Genomic DNA, 21310 nt, shown 5'->3' on the forward strand with positions numbered 1-21310 from the left:
AATTTAGATTCAAAAAGTTAGACCGCGGAACTTCGTGCGAAGTAACAGTCATCTAAAACATGTCTCGTCGAATTAAAAAAGGAGTCTGATGGTCGAAGTATACGTCATCGACGCGTCGATCTAAACGCCCGATCTTAACGCGCCGCAAAAAGTGTTCCTTCCCGCGCAAACAGCAATTCCGACTTCGCTCTTTTACCCGCCCACCGGAAAACTAGAAATGTTTAACCCTTTGCACTCGAGTGGTAACTTTGAGGCACCGCTGAAATTGTTATACCATGTTCCAAGATCATTTTTATACGAAGAAAGTCCAGATTGGAAAAATTGTTGAAAGCGTAACCGTTGCACGAGTCACCGGAAGACTCAATTTCGCACGCATAAAATGCACTTTGTCACATAAAATGGAAATACTGTGAGCCTGTAAAATTATTTTAGACATGCAGTTAAAATGGGCAAAAAAAATTCGATGGGCAAAGGTTTAACAACTTGATCGAGTCGATCGCGATCAGTCGACACTTTCGAAGCACCCGAAAATTTGCACAGCCTTATCTCCCCGTTATCTTCTCAGAAACGCACAAAATTCACAATTCGTTTAATACCTTAACAATGAAGCTCGCATCGAGCTTTCTCCCACCCCCGGCACCGTATTCAGCAGAGTTAACACACGGATATTTCCATCGGCCGGTCGATTTACCGCGCGACTCCGTTCTCCACGTTTATTCGCGAACGCGAAAACAATCCGGCTAGATAAATGAATAGGGTAAAAAAGCGGGTTGTACATCGAATGGAAAGGGTGGAAAGGCGCGCGCGGGCGCGATGGTGTGCGGCGCGGGCCGTTCGGCGGCCGCGTCGGCCGGGGAGGGGCGCGAGTGGGCGTGGCGAGGCCGCGCAGGCTCCACGTGACCCTATCGGCCCGGTAGGCGGGACTTGCCAGTCCGGCACACAACTACAAGGGCAGTTGTACGGGCCGGGCCGGTGGTCACCGGCGCTCTCTCTGTCGTCGCGCGCGCGGAACACCTCGAGTTGCGCTCGTTCCACGTACAACACCTGCCGGACGATCGCTCGGCGGCGCGCGGTTCAGCCGATCCGTGACTCGTTCTGGAAAGTGTCCCCCTCGCGTCCGTCGATCTTCGCGGCGATCGATCCAGTTTTTGGATTACGAGCCACCCGGACCATGGACGATAACGACGCGACGACCGGGCCGGCTCGAACGCACGCGAAACAACGAGGCTGATCTTCGGAGCCGGGAAGCAATCGAACGGAACCCGCGACCCGACCACCGCAACCGACGCGAACATGTTGCTGCCGGAGTACATGATGGCGGCGCAGTCGAAGATGCTGTACCAAATGAACAAGTACTACGGCGAACGGGTTCAGGCCCGGAAGGGCCAGATACAGAAGACGATCCGCGAGGTGTGCAAGGTCGTGCAGGACGTGCTGAAGGAGGTGGAGGTCCAGGAGCCGCGGTTCATCTCCTCGTTGACCGAGTGCAACGGCCGGTACGAAGGCCTCGAGGTGATCTCGCCGGGCGAATTCGAGGTGGTCCTCTACCTGAATCAGATGGGAGTGTTCAACTTCGTCGACGACGGCACCCTGCCGGGCTGCGCCGTGCTCAAGCTCAGCGACGGACGGAAGAGGTCCATGTCGCTCTGGGTCGAGTTCATCACCGCGTCCGGTTACCTGTCCGCCAGGAAGATCCGCTCGCGATTCCAGACCCTGGTGGCGCAGGCATGCGACAAGTGCGCCTACAGAGACTCCGTGAAGATGATCGCGGACACCACCGAGGTGAAGCTCCGTATCAGGGAGAGATACGTGGTGCAGATTACGCCGGCGTTCAAGTGCTCGGGCGTGTGGCCCCGCTCGGCGGCGCACTGGCCCATTCCGCACATACCCTGGCCGCATCCTAATCTCGTTGCGGAGGTGAAAACCGAGGGTTTCGACCTGCTCTCGAAAGAGAGCGTCGCCCTACAGGGCAAACAGTCGGCCATGGAGGGCGACGCTTGGGTGCTCTCGTTCACCGAGGCCGAGTCCAGGCTGTTGCAGGGCGGCTGTCGCAGGAGATGCCTCAGCATATTGAAGACACTGAGGGACAGACACCTGGACCTGCCGGGAAACCCGGTGACCAGCTACCACATGAAAACCCTGTTGCTGTACGAGTGCGAGAAGCATCCCTTAGAGACCGAGTGGGACGAGGGTTGCTTGGCTGTGCGCATCAACGGCATATTCCTGCAGCTGATCTACTGCCTCCTATGCCGTAGGTGCCCTCATTACTTCCTGCCGAACTTGGATCTGTTCAAGGGAAAGTCGCCGAGCGGTCTGCAGAACGCCGGCAAGCAGGTCTGGAGACTCACCAGGGTGCTGTTGACCAACAGCAGGGCGCTCGAGAAACTTTAGCCGGGATCGTTGATTACGCTCGCTGTCTCCGGATGGGGGGAACGACGAAGTTCCTCCGAAGTTGCGAGGGTTCGAGGTGTATGTTTCGCGCGCATCATCACGGGGCAATGATTTCGCGCCGGTTCTCTTCGCTCGCTTTTTTGCTAACCGCGAGAACGCGGTTACACAGTCTACTTTCACCGGTTATTTTCTAAATAGGCAGCTTGTTGACTGTACGATACCAGGCCTGGGAATGGTGTAACCAGCAAAACTAGAGCCGTAGACCTTTTAATCGTTGTTTCTATTTGATTTTTAAGTGGCACGGACACGTCGGAGCCTGACACTCCGATCACTGATGCAACGGTGCAATAATGGTTTTAAGACTCGGTGGTTCGACTCGGAGGGGAGGGGTCGTTGTTGCTAGGTTTTAGTTTTCGATCCTGTGTGCGACGATGTGGAAGCCGGAAATCTTCTTCGTTCGTAATCTTTCGACCGAGAAGGGGGGGAAATTTTTGTTTTTTGGAAAATCACTGCGTTCGATACGTTTAGAATGCTTTCGCTTGTTACCCGGAGTTTCCCGGTGCTTGTCAACGCGGATTTCAACGACGCTCTCCGAATTTGCCTAATTGCGTAAGGCGTTGCAATGTACGAAACGATTAATTCGCTGCTCCCGTTGGCTACCTTTACCTGTTCAGATATGGCTGATATCGTGAATCGTCGTGTGATCCGTTGTCGTTATTCATCTAATGTTTATAATCGGTTAGCGGCGAGCTTCCGACGGTAGTTGGACACTACGCATTGTTATATGTACATACTTTTTTATATTATTTAAACGATATTTATTTTTACTCGAATCGCTGTTCGAACACATAATGTAAATAATTAATAAACGCATCTCGTCTGGTATCTGGCCTACGAATCACTCGAAAACCACCTGCCTCAACAATTCGTACGAGCACTCGACGCGATCATCGAACACCATGAGAAATACATTCTAAAGATACCTATATGAGCCGTTTATCTTGAAAGTGGCACAAGTCACTTTACCGTAATGAAAAGTGGTGATTTTTTAATGTTTATACGAAATTATTTATACCCAGGAAAATATCAGTATCCTGAGATAACAAATACAAGTAAATAGAAGATTTACTAGAATTTGTAAATTTTTTTTAAAGTTACTTTAGAATTTGTAAAGTTTTTATTATAAAATTTGCTACGATAATGTAACTTATTCAAGCGTTTTCCACGAAAGAGTCTCGGAACTTTGCAGAATTGCAAAATAAGAAAGCGGTCACTTTGGCCGCGGTAGGTTTAGCGTTAAACAATGTACGGCATTTGTCGAAAAAATTCGACGATTTATTTCATCGCTGCCCGAATTTTTAAACGTGTTAAAACGCAACCCTTAAATATATCGACTTAAAAACAAAGTGACTTATGCCACTTTCAAAATAAACAGCTCATGCAGCCCTAACTGACGCTTAGATTGTGCAGAAAAATGGACAATTCGGGAACAGGAGATACGATTATTCCGGCTGTGCGCTATGTTTTTATAATCGTTGGCAATCGGTAACTATAAAAACGAGTCGCAAGGCTCGAATTCGCAAGGCTCCTCCTCCCAAATTGTCCATTTTTGTGGACAATCTGAGCGTCAATTAGGGAGACATTACTGTATATAAATTGATTTTTCCACTTACAAGGATCCCATAAGATTAAGTACAGATAGTACGATTCATCCATTAACACGTTCTGTGCCGAGCTTTTTTTACTCGAATCTTCACACTTTGATATTTTACTAAAACTTGATGTATTACGTGCAATTATTAATTCTCGTACACATAACAACGTAACAAAAACTTATCAACGCCCATTCTTGCGGTGGAAATTGATTCTTCGGTTCTAAATTTCTTGGAAACAATTTGTTCAGTTCACTAAGTAAACATGCAAGCGTGTACCATCGATGGTACACGTGGCGCGGAACGTGTTAACGGACCTATGCCACTTTCAAAATAAACGGCTCATATATATATACCAACTTTCCTATCGACACATAACGTTGTACAAAAATATTCCTTTGAAATACTTATTCCTCGAATACTCGCATCGATCGAGCAGACTCTCTGCATTCTACCAACGTTCCCCGATATTCTACGACGAACGCTAACCGCGATCTATTCCTCAGAAAATTGGCTATCGCGCCGTAAAAAGCGCGCGGAATGAAGACAGTTACTTCGCGGAAGGAATGCAAAAAAAAGCGCGAAACGAGCAGTGTTGCGCGCCGCGTCGAATTTATCCGAACGATTGCCATTATGACAGTGAATGAATCGTAGATAATTTTTCAGAGTGGCTCGTAAGAGCGTAGCGGGGCCGGGGGTCCCGGCCAGGAAGACCAAGAACATAAAACCATCAGGACGTAATTATTATCTACGATATTAACACTTCCCGGCGCGTTCGGTGAGATTGAAACGCATCGTCAAAAGCATCGCTACCGAGTTTCATGGGCAGTGCACGCCTACGAGAACCGTACCGGGCTTATCTTAATTCTCTCCTGAAATTTCGCCGCTTATCTTTCGGCCGTTGCAACGGCGATCCGTTCGCCGGTGCCACTCAGTTTCCACGTTGTACCACGCGGCCGATCGTTACGGGGTTTACGTTATTATTATTGCCCCGTAAAACGAAGCAGGAGGAAAGCAGCGTCGTACGACGGGCACCGGGGAACGCGCGACCCAATGAAGCACACTTTACGCGCCGTATCTCGCAGTTCGCCCCGCGATTTACAAGCCTTAATGGTAGAGTTATCGGTGTTGTCGTTAAACGTAGATTTTATACCGAGTTCCTTTTTTTTCTTCCGCCGGCACCGCGGGCCGGTTCTCAATAAAACGGCTGTAAATAAAATCGTCTCTCTTTCGCAAACGGTGCCACCCTGTTACCTTCGGGTACCCGGCTCTCGTCCAATCGCGAGCGAATTTCTTATTTTAGCGGCGCGGCGATTCGACGCGAGACGTTCCGGCCAACAAAGTCACCGGGAACGTGCGGATGGTGGATAACAGACGGTCCTTGCGACTTTCGAACCGAAATGTCGATTGGAAATTCATCCGTTTCTCTCGATTTACGCGAGTCTCCATCTATTTTCACACGGTAAATTGTAACTGGACCGCGGAGATTTATGCGAAATAAAAATTTGTTGCCATTGTTGCAAAGAATGGTAGCAGCTTAACCCTTTGAGACGCTCGAGCGGCGACTCCGAGGCGACGGTAAAAATCGGTGCAGCGTTCTCGAAAGAATTTTCACGTTATTGAATTTGTTTGTATTCGATTAAAAAGTAATCAAATAGTAGAAGTCTTCTATAAACTTATATACGTTCTATTTCACATGTATCGAATAGAAGCAATTGTAACAGAATGGAAACACTGTAGGTTGAAGCAAATGTCTGCATTTTGGAGTTAGAATAGCCTCGAGTGTAAAGGGTTAAAAGTTGCATTCTTTCTTTCAATAATTTTAGTTGGTCGAATGTGTAATATACCGATGTTATTAAATGTTTTCCATCTTTCTACTGTTTCACATTGTACATATTTATAACTGTGATAAATGCATGAAATCCGCGATCTAGTTATCATACTACTTCCGCGGTGTTCTTCATAGGAGATATCAATTTAGGCGATCTGAACTTATGCAGTCAGTAAATCTTTGTAAAGTCCTTCGTTAGCCGAAAAATTAGAAAGTGCCATAACAGCATAGATCCAAATATTCAACGAGCTTCCAAGTTTCGACAAAATTTAATGAAACGTTGGTGACGGAAAATATCGAGAAAAGATCATCCGACAAAGTCTACACGAACAATGAAAATAAAGTGCAACATCCAAATATTTCAAGCGACGAAGATGACGAGTTTGCGCCAATTAGTTTCTGTCAATAAACTCGTAATAAGTGTCAGACTGATCGAGATGCTTCTACTAGAATATTCTGTAAAACGATTTTCGGTTCTAAATTCTCGAGTTCCCATAAGATTGTGATCTCACATACAAATGGTTTCATCCGAATAAAATCGACAGAATTTTTTATCAACTGAAAACCAGCCGAACCCTCCGACACGTGGCTCACAGTTAACAACACTAAACCAACCACTGCAAATTCAAAACCTTCTCATACAATTTTCAACTGAAAAACCAAAAATCCGTTAAACAATTTCTCCAAAAATATTCCAAACGATCAATCCAGTAATTCGATGAACTTATCAAAAAAAAACCGTACCTTCGCCCGTCAAGCTCCAAAAGTCCACCGTCGAGCAAAGTACCAACGCCGTCTTCCAAAATAATCTCTCGTCCGGGACGAAACGAAACGCGTCGGCGACGGCGGTAAAAAAGTTGGTGGTTCGCGGAACCGCAGCATGAACACCGCTGCTACCACCATAACGAAAATTTCGGGGCAGCTCGAAGGGGTTGCGGAGGAATGGCCGTGTGTCCACGAGCACGAAATAAAACGAGTCTAATCTACATAATTCATGGGGGAAGAAGGGCTCGCTTTGGGGTTAGCCGCGCTGCTGGCTTCGTCCTTCGAGGTGGATAACGTATAGGTAGAGCCTGGCCACGGATCGATCTTGTCGGTCTGCCGCGCCGGGCCACGCCTCCCGGCGTTCCCGGCGCCGCGATTGGCCGCGCGGGGATCCGCGCGGCGTGGCCTCGGTCAGGTCTGGGTTAGGTCTTGGATCGCGGCCCGCCCTCGCCGGGATCTGGAGAGCGGGTGGCGCGGAGGAGGTTAACGACAGCGCAGTCGACAATCTGCTCCTGCTCGGAGTCGCTCGCACACCTTGTCTTCCCGCTCCTCGCTCGTGTCTCCGCCGGTGCCGGGCGTCCTTAGGCGGCGCGACGCGACGCGCGACGCGATCCACCGGGTGATAAGCGAGTTTTCCGCTTTCCCGAGCCGAGCCGGATATATTCGCAAGTCGGGACAACCTCTCCACATGGGAGGACAGCAGCGGCGCGACGGCTCGCTTTGAAACGATCCGAAACTAGATCGATCCAGGATTTCCGGGGCAGAATGCGGTGATCGCCGGGAGAGAACTCGACACAGAAGCCTCCGGAGGCTTCAGGCCGCCGCAACCATGCTGTTGCCGGCTGACATGCTGGCGGCCCAGTCCGAGATGGTCTATCAGATCAACAAGTACTTCGGGGAGCAGGTGATGACCAGGAAGAGCCAGGTGATGAACACCATCCACGAGGTGTGCCGCGTGGTGCAGGACGTGCTGAAGGAGGTCGAGGTGCAGGAGCCGAGGTTCATCTCGTCCCTGACCGACTACAACGGCCGTTTCGACGGGCTGGACGTGATATCGCCGACGGAGTTCGAGATCGTGATCTACTTGAACCAGATGGGAGTCCTGAACTTCGTGGACGACGGCACGTTGCCGGGCTGCGCGGTGTTGAAACTGAGCGACGGACGAAAGCGATCCATGTCCCTGTGGGTGGAGTTCATCACCGCGTCCGGCTACCTGTCCGCCAAGAAGATCCGCTCGCGATTTCAGACCCTGGTGGCGCAGGCATGCGACAAATGCGCTTACAGGGACTCCGTGAAGATGATCGCGGACACCACCGAGGTGAAATTGCGAATCCGCGAGAGGTACGTGGTGCAGATCACGCCGGCCTTCAAGTGTGCCGGCCTGTGGCCCCGATCGGCCTCCCACTGGCCCATCGCGCACATACCCTGGCCCCATCCTAACATCGTCGCCGAGGTGAAAACCGAGGGCTTCGACATGCTCTCGAAAGAGTGTATCGGCCTTCAGGGCAAGCAGTCCGCCATGGAGGGCGACGCTTGGGCGCTTTCTTTCATAGACGCCGAGAACCGACTGCTCCAAGGTGGCAGCCGAAGGCGATGCCTCAGCATCCTGAAGACCCTGAGGGATCAATACCTCGATCTACCCGGCAATCCGGTGACCAGCTACCATATGAAGACCTTGCTTCTCTACGAGTGCGAGAAGCACCCGCACGAGGCCGAATGGGACGAGACCTGCATCGCGGCGAGGATCAACGGGATCCTGCTGCAGCTGATCTTCTATCTGCTGTGCCGGAGGTGTCCCCACTACTTCCTGCCGAATCTCGATCTGTTTAAGGGAAAGTCGCCGAGCGGGCTGGAGAACGCGGCGAAGCAAGTCTGGAGACTGATCAGGGGGCTGGTGACCAGCTGTCCCCTAGAGAAACTATAGTCGAGCGCCGCGGCCCACGCGGACGATTCTGCTGCCGAGAAAGTCAAGCCACAAGGTGGAAGGTCGAGCAGCGACAAGCAGTAGGCGTGGATCGGCGTACGGAGCCGGCCGGGAGAAATCGTTTCGAAACTGATTGTAGCCTAATAAACTTGTAGTCCGGAGGATCGTGCTTGGATTTTGTACTATCGCCCACTGAGAGACGAAGCTACCGATCTCCCGAAGCTGTTGTAGCCTAATGAAATTGTATTAGCCTACTTGGAAACGATCCGGAGGCGGTCACGCATCGTCGCAGACGGGGCCGGCCAAGAGGATCCGCCGAGGACGACGGGAGCAACGCGAGCGTATTCCGTGCTCGTGACGGGGGATGTGCAGTGTGTGCTTGCCCAGGGATGATGCTCGACGATGATTGCGGGTGCACGTGTGATTTGGTGTGCCGTGGACGATCGAATCAGTGCCATAAAAACCACGCGTTTCCGATTCGCGGCACGAATGGCCGCCGTTCGAGGCGCGAACTCGAGAGAGGGAGTCGCCGTCGGCAGCCAGCGACCAGTCGAAAATTCAGCGTCTCGACTCCCCGACCGGTGATGTCTGTCCCCCCTTCTTTTATTTCTTTTTTTCTTGTTCAGCGTGTCGAAAAGTTCCGTTCGCGTCGGCGGAATTGGAAAAATCTCACCGAGCCGCACGCGACGCCGGAGAAAAAGGAAACGTTACCGAAACGCTTGTCCGCCGCCAAGAGTCACCGGTCGCGGGTCACTTAGTCTTCTCCTCTAATCAGCTGTTCTGTCCCAGTCGCTATGTAAATACATCTTAAAAGATATTTATTGAAGTGTACACGAAAAAAATTGTGAAATACAATGCTATTTATATGGAGTCGTCGTGGTGTAGTCGTCATTTCAAGAGCAACCCACCCCACTGTGTAAATATAGGGAGGAAAAAAACAACGGCGAGAATATCGATCGGGCGAGAGAGAGAGAGAGAGAGAGAGAGCGAGCGAGAGAGAACCGAGGCCTCGTAAATTTCACGCTCGATCTTGCGCGTTTTTCTGCCTCGCCACTGGAGATCGGACCAGCCAACTGGGATCGAGACCTTGCGCGCGCGCCAATAAAATTCCGACGGAGTCGATCCCGGCCGAAACGGAATGTTTAATGCGGTCGCTGGTCGCGCAATAATTTCCGTCGTGTTTTGTCTGGCTGAATTTTGTCACCGTCGCGGTCCCCGGCCGCGTTGTTCTTCGTTCTTGTCGATGAAAGAGAAAAATTCCCGCAGAAACTCTCTGTCCGCTTCAGACGGCTAAATGAATTTATACTTCCTCCCGACGCGGTCTCGCGTGCTGTCGCCCAAGTTTCGCAACCGAGTGTCCCGAGCTGTCCGTGTCCTGTTCCTTCGTTGTCCGGTATTGTCGACGGTTCGACGAACACTGAAAACGCAGCGATCCTTTCGGCCTAACGAAGCCGTTCGCGCAATCGTTATCGGCCGCGTGCTCGCACACGAAGGCAACGGAATGAATTTAACGCTTGTCGCAGCGCAACCGCGGCTCGCAATAAAACGCCCCGAGGAGACACGGACGTGTGGCTTTTGTCGTGCTTCGCCCGCCATTATTTCACCGTTGACGGACTGCGAATTTATTAGTTAATTTATCGGTACAACAATGTAACTATACGCCACGTTTTGCAGTCACCGAAGTCGCCGTTCGTCGGGCAACGCGATCGCCGACGATCGATTCGAGGATTCCGCGGCTTCGATCGATCCGCGCGCTGAAAAATTACGTTCTCGTCTATTCTCTTGTAATTAACGTTGCCAGCTTTACTTTCGTCGTCTGTCAAGCGATCGTTTGCATTACGCGTCCGACTCGCGCATCGGATAGACAGTTCACCTGCGGGCGTTACCGAAGACGTTTATCGACAACCAGTTCCGCGGCGGAATTAGTATGTCTGCTGAAAGAGCGATCGCTCATCGGTAATCAACGATGATTACCGATGACTGCGGATGTTCACGATATTCAAAGAATATTGAAAAATCTTGGAAGATCTTGAATTCGGTTTTCTAGCTTGTTGTGCGAATAGATCTTCGATCTATCGAGGCTGTCGGCATTGAAAGCAACTCGTTACTCAACACGCGGCACTCTCTCTCGCTCTCTCTCTCTCTCTCTCTCTCTCTCTTTGAATCTCTGCGAAAAGAATTCTATAAATCAGTGAAACTCCGGTCCCATTAAACTCGACACGGCCGACGATTATTCTTGACACGCCGCGGCTATTAATATCGCGAACAACATGTTATTTAACAACGGTTTCTCTAAATTGATCTATTAAAATGCTAATCCCCGCGGTAATCTTCGCAGCCGAGCGATCGCCACGAGGTATAAACGCGCGCTACAGAGAGTCGCCGACGCTCGCGCAACATGCGGAATGATGCGATAGCGTCGGGAAGTCACGAGGCGACATTTGCCATTCCGTTTCAGCGTCGTCCGGGAAACGTTCGCTCGCCGAGGAAAAAAAAAAGAACGAGGAAAGTCCGCGAAACGTCGGCGAGACCGATCGCAGAACGCGATATGCCGACGAGGGAAACGGACGCCGCGGGCGCGCGTTCACGGTTAAGTTAATACGGCGACCGAACTGCCGTCTCTTCTTGGCAGAGCCCGGGGAAACGCGCGAGAACAAGGCAGAAGCAAATTTTCGCGTGTAATCGATTTCGACCGGCCGTCCGATGGGCACATCCCCGTAACTGACGCAAACGAGCGCAAACCTGGCACCTATTCAAACAACAATTACAAATATCCGTGTTTACCGGGCGTGCATCAGCGAAACTTCAAATAGCCCCGTGCGTTCGGGACGCGCGATCGCAGCGTGCGCTCGCGATGCACGGTGGGAAGAAAACCGATCCCGTGGTCGCAAATCAATCTTTTTTAGATTGCCAAATATACTCACCAAATATAATCACCCGTTTAATTACGAGAGCAGAGGCTACCAGTTTGCGAGTTACACGTTCGAGTCGCCGAACGAATTTCAGACGTTCTGAAATCTGTTTGATTTTAACTGGTGACACATTGTGGGAAGAAAACCGATCCCGTGGTCGCAAATCAATTCTTTTTTAGATTGCCTCGACCAAATATAATCAACCATTTAATTAAAGGAGCAGAGGCTAGCAACTTGCGAGTTACACGTTCGAGTCACCGAACGAATTTCAGACGTTCTGAAATCTGTTTGATTTTCACTGGTCGCACATTGTCGCTGATAATTACTCGGATAATTTCAATTTTACACGTTCGAACAGTTGATTGAAAATTGCATAATTTGATATCGTACTCGATTAAAAAGTTACTCGCGAATTTTTACGTATGCCACACCTTAATCTTGACTATTCGTTCACGTTTCGCCTTAACACTAAACCTACCAAGCAGTAATACTAATTGGCACGTACTGCTTCGCAAAAGTGAGAAGACCGAATTTATTTAGAATTTGTCAAGTTTTTATTATAAAACTTGCTCCGATAATATAACTTATTCAAGCGTTTTCCACGAAAGAGTCTCGGAACTTTGTAGAATTGCAAAATAAGAACGCGGTCACTTTGACCGCGGTAGGTTTAGTGTTAAACAATGTGTTAATCAAAAATTCGACGAACGATTTATTTCATCGCTGCCCGAGTTTCGCGATTTCTTCGACGTACAATAATGCGAGCCGTTTATTTTGAAAGTAGCATAAGTCACTTTACCGTAACGAAAAGTGGTGATTTTTTACTGTTTATACGAAATTATTTATACTGAGAAAAATATCAGTATCCTGGGATAACAAATACAAGTAAATCTTCTCGAAAGTTAGCATCCATATTATTAAACGTGTTAAAACGCAAACCTTTATATCGACTTAAAAACAAAGTGACTTATGCCAATTTTAAAATAAACGGCTCACGTCTCCCTAACTGACGCTTAGATTGTGCGGAAAAATGGACAATTTGGGAACAGGAGATACGATTATTCCGGCTTTGTGCTATGTTTTTATAATCGTTGGCAATCGGTAACTATAAAAACGAGTCGCAAGGCTCCTCCTCCCAAATTGTCCATTTTTGTGGACAATCTGAGCGTCAATTAGGGAGACATTACTGTATATAAATTTATTTTCCCACTTACAAGGATCCCATAAGATTAAGTATAAATAGTATGATTCATCCACATTAACGGACCTTTGACCAAGATTCAAGATACAGCGAGTTGAAGTTTATACAATGTTTACGAAGAAGAGGAAAAACCTACGTAGTTCGCGGTTTTCAGATGCAAATGCAACATTGCAGTCTTTAAAGCATGATAGGAATCCGCTACCGCGTCGGAACGATCGCCGACGGAGTTTCCATCGATTATGCAGCGAGAAGTGTTATCGACACAATTAATAGTTCTGTCGAACGCGCAATTAGATTCGATAAATCATCGCGTGTCTAGATGACTTCGGAAAGCGGCCTGTAGTTTTGCGGGAAAAAACGAGTCGAACGGGCTCGGTTTAGCGTTCCCACGACAGTTAATCCGTGAATTAATTGGCGTAATTACGGCGGGAGCCTTGAATATTCCACGTGACGCGTGAGCGATATGTTTGATAAATATCTGACAGGCGCTGATGCCCGGTCATCCCCTGTTCCCGTGTCTCTTCGGCGAATGCGACACGATTATCGTATAAAATATTGCAATTATATCGCGCGCGTCACTTTTCACGTCCGGTTAATTAGCGTAGACTCGTTGCAACGTTCTTCGATCGGTTTTCCATTCGGCCGACGCCGAAGAAACGTTCAAATATGGTGAACTATGTGGTCGTCGGAATGGGGTCAAAAGCTGCCGTTCTTTTGCGCTCGTTCATTAATTACGACACGGCTCGTACGCAAAATATGTGGAAACTATTCCCCCGGATAATTTGTTCGCGACGTCGCGACCCCGATCGGCGGCGTTATTTTCTCGCAATTAATAAAGCCCGACGGGAAATCGAATTATATTTTTCATCGCGAGCGCGCCCCGCGATCCCGTTTCGCGATATTCGCAGAATTATGCGGCGGATTATCACTTACCAGATTTTATCGGCACGGACGCAGTAATTAAGGGTATAATACGAAAAATAATGTACCGTGACACGTATACGCGCGCGCGCGCGCGGTATATCGTTCTCTCGTCCCAAGACTTTCTGAGACGCGTCGCCTCCGCGGGGACTTTTGTTTTCAGCCGTGTTTTCGTCGTTTTCCTTTTGCTGTCAAAGTAATAACCCGATAAACATGCAAATTTATTCACCGGCGTAATTTGTTGCACGCATGACTGCTTAATATTTAATCGGGGGAACGTTACGAGGCACCGGCGATAGCGTTCACGCTTGAAAAGTTGTAAATTCAGCGACGATCTTACAATATTTGTCGCGTGCGTCGTTCGTCTCCGGTTTTAATTAGCGCGGGGAATGTCCTCTCTTTCTCTCTCTCTCTCTCTCTCTCTCTCTCACTCTCTCTCTTTCTCTCGCTCGCTCTCGGGGGACTCCGTCTTTTATTTATTTAGCGAACGATCGGAGCGGCGGGCCCGGCCACTGTCGATCCCAAGATTAAATCGATCGCGTGAAGCCCGGGATAAAGAGCGAATGGCACGCGAATTTTTCGGCGAACGTTTCAGCAGATTAGCTTATCGTTCCCGCTTTAGTCGCGACGAGTGAATTTTTCTTCAAGGAAAACGCCGATCGAGCGGGGGAGATTGGCTGCTCGCGTGAAACACATTTTAGTGAAAAGGGGGAGGGCTGGCATTCGCATAATGCCGCGCGGGATAAAATGTCTAGAGATTGGAAAATTCAACGGCTATCTGCGCGGCCATCGGGCATATCGTATGCTTCTCGAAAATTAATCACCACCAGCGATTTCACTTTGCTTTCAATTTGCGGAAAATACGTTTTTTTCTCGTTGGCCGAGAGAGTTGCTCGATTTTTCTCAAACCGGCATAGAAGAAACTGCTCGCAAACTGTTACAATATTTGTAATATATAATATAATATATAATATATATATATATAATAATAATAAATAATAATAATATAATATAATATAATTGTAAATTAAAAACCGTTGAACGAAACGACGCGTTATCTAAACTTAGCGTTAATTAAGTTACTTTGATTTTACGGGAACTCTTTTGACGTTGATCTTCGCTAACGCTTCACGCGTCAATAAACATTTCTTTCTTAGGTACATCACCACATAATTTGAATTGAATTTTAATTCACTGAAATATACAGCTAAGCACCCATTTTCACAATAACAGAACTAAAAGCTTGCTTCGAATGACAGAGGATCGGTAAATTACGTAATCAGTCTACGAATTCTTGATCTCAATTTTGAAATGATCTCAATTTTGGCTGCAAACACGTCGAATTCATCGCTGGTAACGAATTAAAATAACGCGACAATTGGATGGAAAAATAAAATAAAATAAAAATACGGGTTCTCCGGAATTTATCCGCGAAACTACAAACTAGCCCAAACGTTCATCAACTCCCCGAAAATTTCTATTCCCACGAATTCCTGCCGAACCCCGAGAAGTGCTGCGACGCAAACGAATCAGATTAATGCATCGGAACAGGGTGCAACCCAAACCGAACCGCAGAAACCTGGCGTACACCGCAGCGCCCTGTTCCTGTCCGGGCGAGCCGATTTCTCGCGGACGAACGAGATTACGAAATCCCGATGCATGTCCGCGGCTCGGCAAAAGGGAAGCGGGGACCGTGGGTCCCCTTCGGGTCCCCTCGGGCCCGTCGAAGTTATCAAAGTGGCGAGAATCACGGTGCAGCGAGCGGGACAGCCTGAGAAAGAGAGCGAGAGGGTGGGAAGAAGAGATCCAGACACGGTATGCTAATGAGGGTACCAGCTTTCCTCTTTTTTCGTCGCGACGCGGCGTTCTTGCGGGGCCCTGTACAGAAGATTCTATAGGTCGGGGCCGCCTCTCACGATCCGGTCTCGGCGTTCGCGTCTCGCCGTTGGAAACAAAGCCAGAAACCCGTGAAAACGGGCCCTTCCGATCGCCGGCGATCGTCCTTGCAAATCGGAGGAAAGCGAGGCGGCGATCGCAGGAAGATACGCGAGAATGAAGGAGAAAAGAACTGTCGTATAGCAACGTCATTTCATTATACAGAGACACACCAGGCTTCCTGTTTTTCATTAGATCCAACATCCCGAAATTTCCTACAAACTCACGATTTCATCTTTGACTCAATTCTCGAACGCGTAAATCAGCTCGTTTATTGCAATTTTTCAGCACGTCTGTGTGTCATCTACATTCACGTGCAGTAAGCACAATTAAATAAAATGGCAACACTGTTGTGTCGTACTGTGTACACACAGGGTATCCCAAAAATGGCTTGGAATCCAGCAGTGGTGGTTTCTTGAGGTAATTTGAAGTAACTTTTTCCTCAGCGAAAATGTTTTACGAGGCTTCGTTTACGAGTTATTAACGAAAAACAGTGACCAATGAGAGGCGAGATCAACTGACGCGAGACGAACTGGGATTTCGTTAATAACTCGTAAACGGAGCCGCGGATTGCATTTTCGCTAAGGAAAAAGTTTTTTCAAATGACCTCAGAAACCTCCATTTCCGGATTGCAAGACATTTTTGGGACATTCTGTATATTACTCGCGCGTAAACCTGACAGCACCAATCAGAATAGCGTACGTTATTGGGTCTTGCCATCTAACAAGATGATTTCTAGAATCTCTGCTCGACCACATCATTTTCGAAACTCTGACCTTGCATTTATCTCTGCCTTGCCTCTGACCTTCCCAAGTTTAGAACCTATATATACACGTCGTTTTCTCTCAGACCAGAGAATTCTCTGTTCCCCGAAGTCACATTTCCTTCGAGTGTCTCATGCTACTTCATGTTCCGCTAACACGCATTACGTTCCCAGCGTGTTTTCGGTTAAGTTTCCCGTTGTTAATAATCCTCTTTAACGGAACACAACGGAACGATTGATTAGACGTTCATACACATCGTTTTCTCTTAGACCAGAGAATTCTCTGTTCCCCGAAGTCACATTTCCTTCGACTGTCTCATGCTACTTCATGTTCCGCTAACACGCATTACGTTCCCAGCGTGTTTTCGGTTAAGTTTCCCGTTGTTAATAATCCTCTTTAACGGAACACAACGCGGAACGATCGATTAGACGCGGGGCGCAAGGGGGCAGGAGAAAGCGCGAGGACCGTGTAGGAAGAAGGAGCCTCTTCTCTCGTTCTTCAGGACGATCCCGGGCCCCCTCGGCAGCCGGGACCCCTCCGCTATAAAACGCTCAGATAAAGCCGCGATGTTTATATGCGGGGATCGCGGCGAGAGAAGAGAGGAGTGCCGTGTAGAAGGAGAGATATACCTGGCGGCGGCCGCGCGCCGACAAAATAATAAGACAAAAGCCGGGGGTGGACGTTGCCGAGCAAGTAGGGGGGCCTTAACCAGCAGACGGACGAGGACGGCGAACGCGGCGAGCCAGGAACGAGCGAGAACGGGGAACCGGGAAGGATGAAAAAGCGTGTTGGGGGTGGGGACCCTTGCAGGAGAAGGCCTGCGTCGTATCAAAGACGGTAGATAGGTCGGGGAGCCAAGGGGGCAGCCAGAAAAGGAGAAAACCGGACAGGAATGCATGGACGAATGCGCCGCGCCGCGGTGCAGGCTGCGGGGCTCTGCGCTTATCTCGCGAGAGCGGGCCCCGGCTATCTTATTAAACCCTTCTGTGGCTTCATCGGGCCCTATCGATCGCGGGATTCGGCTGCGAGGACCGTCGACGTCGTGTGCGATCGCTCGAGGACTATCCGCTCTTTCTAACTCAAGGGTTGGAAACGGTTGCGACATCGTTTTCGGTTCTGGAAACGCTTCTGGAGACTCCAAAATCTCTCGTAACAGTCATACAAGGTGCATCGGTTATGGTTTATTTCGGTTTCGATTTTTCAGAACCGATATTACGGTGCCATCGAATTAGGGCCACCCATAAAAATTCAGTTTTCGAACTGTAATCTCGTATTAAAAATTGCACACTGTCTTCGATTGCCTGAATTTTTATTACGAGCTGAACTAGCTGTATTCGCAGCATTTAGTTTAGTTTTTATTATTATTACTTCTCAATCTGATACCCTAAAAGTACGGAGTTATTCTTGGATGCGTACGATAGCGCATCCAATATCGCAGCATCGACAGTGCGTGGATCGGTGACGAAGAAAATCTATGAATTCTTTCCCGATTGTGCGTCGTATTAGACTTCGTATTGCAAATTTCAGCGAAGTTTACCGTAGCGGCAACTGCCACTATATGCATTATGCATTTGCGACTCAGTTTCTTTTCGTTATCTGTGTCCTATAAAGATATGCAATCTGGTGTCTAATGGATTGTAGCCTGTTTTTCGATAACCGCGGTTATAACAGCTGCTCGCCCATTCTAATTACTTCAGGCTTGCAAAATAAATTGCTTTTTTTGGGCCTTCATTTTCCATTGCAAATAACAGCGTACTGGTTCGCCGACGATTCAAGTTATAAATCGCACTTTGCGAAAAATAAACAACAACCGAGTGGTGGCGCAGTGTCGCCCGGAGATGTTCGATTCGTTCGAAAAAAAATCGATACACGAACCAATTCTAGAATCGATTGTTCTAAAAAATCGAAACCGAAGAATCGATGCGAAGAGAAAGCCCTGCGCATCAAGTATTTAGATTAAATTTATGACTAAAATTTATGATTATAGTCTTCTCACGAATAACAATTAATTTTCTGGCGGGCAGAAAGAAGCGATCTCCGATTTTTACACGAAAAAAAATCGACTCTGGGAAAAAGACGAATCACACTAATAATCGATTCAAAAGGTTTCACCAAGATATCCTGATTGGAATCGAGCATCCCTCGGTTCGTCCTTTCCTTCACTAATCAAGCGGTCAGTATAGTTTGTGTTTCAGCGAAACGAGGCAGAAGAGGAGCTGTCCCCAGCTGATCGATCAGCGTCCAGCGTCACGGAAGAATAAACGAAGGGGATCGATGGGTCCGTGGGATCTGAACTCGAATTTATCAGATCCAGGCTATAATTATTTCAACGGGGCCCGTCCATTCGTTTTGTTGTCCGGCGTGTCGCGTCTCCGATATCTCCGAGTTTTATTGGCCGTTGCCGCGCGCGCGCACCCTTCACCCCTTTCCGGCAGGGCCCATTCTCGACAAAGAGGAGAGAAAAAAGCGAGACGGAGACAAGACCCTTACCGACCGATCGGTAACGCGATACCCCACGAACGATTCCTTTTTCTCTTGATGCACGCGCCTCTCTCTCTCTCTCTCTCTCTCTGGCTCCGTTTCTCTCAGCGAAGCCGAGCCAGCGACATGCTGAGACCGCCACACAGCCGGGGCCGGCGAAACGAGATTATAAAAATAACGCGAGTGTCGCCGTCTCTCGCGCCCCCGGGACCGTTCGCGACACCAAATCATGTCGTACCGTGGACGGGGTGGAGGTAGGAAGGGGAGGAGGGGAAATATAGGCTTTGAAATTTGAAACTTTTTTAGAGCGCGCACGGGGGAGTGCACGGGGGAGTGAACACGATCGTCGCAGAATAGATGCGCACGAGAGATAAGCCGCGGCCGGTCCCGATCGCCGGTGCCGATTTCGCGTTAATTCCAATGCAGGCGCATTAATATCGAGCTGCTGCTGCTGCTGCATACGACGTTGCCGAGGAACCAGTGAGATTTCTATCGGACATATTTTATTTATTAATCGGCGCGTGTCCCTTTGCGATTCGAAAGCTGCCCGTACAACGGCGCGACACCAGCGGCGCAGAAGTTTAGCGCAAATTCCTCATTGGTAAATAGACAGCGCGCGTAAAAAGTCGCGCGATCAACGCTGCTCCATTATCCAATTTCGAAGCAATCGAACCGTCAGTTTTTTTTTATTTATTTCCTCTCGCTTCGTTCTTCGCGCTCGCGCACGGTATCTGATTGCGTCTTTTTTTTCGTTTTCTTTTTTTTTGGCAATCAATTAGCGAGAAAACATGTGGTTCTACGAATCAGGACATTCCGCGCGCAGCGATCCGCGGTAATCGCGTTGCACGAAAGGTTATAAAAGTCGGCGCCGATTTATGCGCCGTGGGAATTCGCGTACGCGCGTTCGCGGCGGATTCAGCCGAGCGTAAATGGCCGCTTTCGATCGCGCGCGGCCAGGCGAAACACGCGCGTTTGTTCTTCCTCTCGCGCGCCGGATTGATTCCAGGGGATCGGCGACAACCAGATCGTACCACGTGTCCGGTTGAAATCGCGAGGACGATGAGATCGGGGCGACGCCGAGGAACGAAAAAACATCATTTGCAACTCCGCTCGGACGCGTACGGTCGCGCGAGGAAAATTGCCGGGAGGGTGGGGGCCCCGGCGGACTGACACCGACTTAATAACTTCATAAATATTGATTCTTAAAAGCAATTAGTTCCGAACGAATGTTTCGATAGAAGCGTGCAAGGTATCGGGGCCCGAACTCGGCAAGTGTACATAATGGCCGAAGTTAATGGCGCATGTAATGGACACTTTCCATGCAATCAGCCGGCTCATTATTTTCGCGAAATCTAAGCTTCCTGGGAACTGAAAACGCGAAACGATCGGTAGCCGTTCGTTTAATTGATCTTGCCACTTACACATCGATCCGTGCCCGCGACATTATCGATTTTCCTCTGGAAAGACGCTGTACGTCAAAACGACTGTCAAACAAGCGCGCCGTTTCAATGGTAACGGCGCGCTCATTTACATAGATCGCGCTTGTCGCGCACCGATTATCTCGTCCAGATTATCCGATAATCGAGCAGCCGGCCGGAAAACCGCTCGGATCGATTTCGCGAGCGGAATTATCGATGAAAGCGGGCGACGGTCCGCGGCCGCGCCGATTCCGCGAAAACTCTCGACGCTTGGGGTCGCATGTGCGTTCTCTGCCACCGTGACACTCGCCCTCCAACTCGAGACCACTTACCGAAGACATTATCCTACGAACCGTTACAGCTTTATGAGCAAAACCACTTAGTGTATCGCTGCTGGTGCACGGGGGTTGCGCGGTCGTTGCATGCAAATGAAACATTGATGAGGTCGCGGCGGGAGTTGCGCAAGGTGCTCGCTGGAAAATATCCCGCGAAATCCTGCCGAGCAACGCCGCGGGAAACAGAGGACGCTAAACCATGGACGACGCGCTGTCTTACGGGCTTCTGATTTTATGGGAAGTCGCGGCTCGTAGTCGTAACCCAGGTGCTGGAAAAGATCGCTCTTCGCCTTCCTCGAAACGCTGGTCTTAGGGGAGCCGAAGCTTCGTAAACGCTGAAGAGTAACACCAGGTAATATGGTTACGACGCGGACAGTCCGATCGAATTTTCTAACTCTGATCTCGAGCTGGGCTGACGCAAAATTGTAACTAAGATTCTAGAGGATCCTATAAAACAGCTTGCGCCGCGTTCCGTTCCGGAGAATGCGATCATCGGAATGAGGAGAACGATGCAACCTTGATTTTTACTATAATACGATAGATGAATACTGGAATTCTTCGTAAAATGAAATCGTCTGCGTGATCTGCAAGATGCGAAAGCTGCGTAAACATTTCCTTCGTGTTTCAATTATTTTAATGCGTTGGAATTAGTGGAATTTTCATTTTCCTCATAAATGCGAAAAATCCACAGTACAAGGATCGTTTTTAGGGTTGTCAATGTGAAATCGTCTGATTCGTCTTCTCGTTTATGCTAATAACGTACAGTAAATCGATAATGTACAG

General features: G+C 48.9%; 3 protein-coding genes across 21 annotated transcripts in view; 2 read left to right on the forward strand and 1 right to left on the reverse strand.

Annotated features, from left to right (window-relative positions):
* rg (A kinase anchor protein rugose) overlaps positions 1-21310 on the reverse strand; it is a 451984-nt gene that overhangs the window by 54689 nt on the left and 375985 nt on the right. The gene's annotated exons all lie outside the window — the stretch shown is intronic.
* LOC117219024 (protein mab-21) lies at positions 947-3276 on the forward strand. Its single transcript, XM_033467868.2, has one exon. The coding sequence runs from the start codon at positions 1294-1296 to the stop codon at positions 2389-2391; it is 1098 nt and encodes a 365-aa protein (XP_033323759.1). The 5' UTR covers positions 947-1293; the 3' UTR covers positions 2392-3276.
* Positions 7121-9433, forward strand: LOC117219025 (protein mab-21). Its single transcript, XM_033467869.2, has one exon. It carries the CDS (start codon positions 7469-7471, stop codon positions 8561-8563), a length of 1095 nt encoding a protein of 364 aa, XP_033323760.1. The 5' UTR covers positions 7121-7468; the 3' UTR covers positions 8564-9433.

Source organism: Megalopta genalis, chromosome 4 (assembly GCF_051020955.1).
Source record: "Megalopta genalis isolate 19385.01 chromosome 4, iyMegGena1_principal, whole genome shotgun sequence".
Taxonomy (NCBI): Eukaryota; Metazoa; Arthropoda; class Insecta; order Hymenoptera; family Halictidae; genus Megalopta; species Megalopta genalis.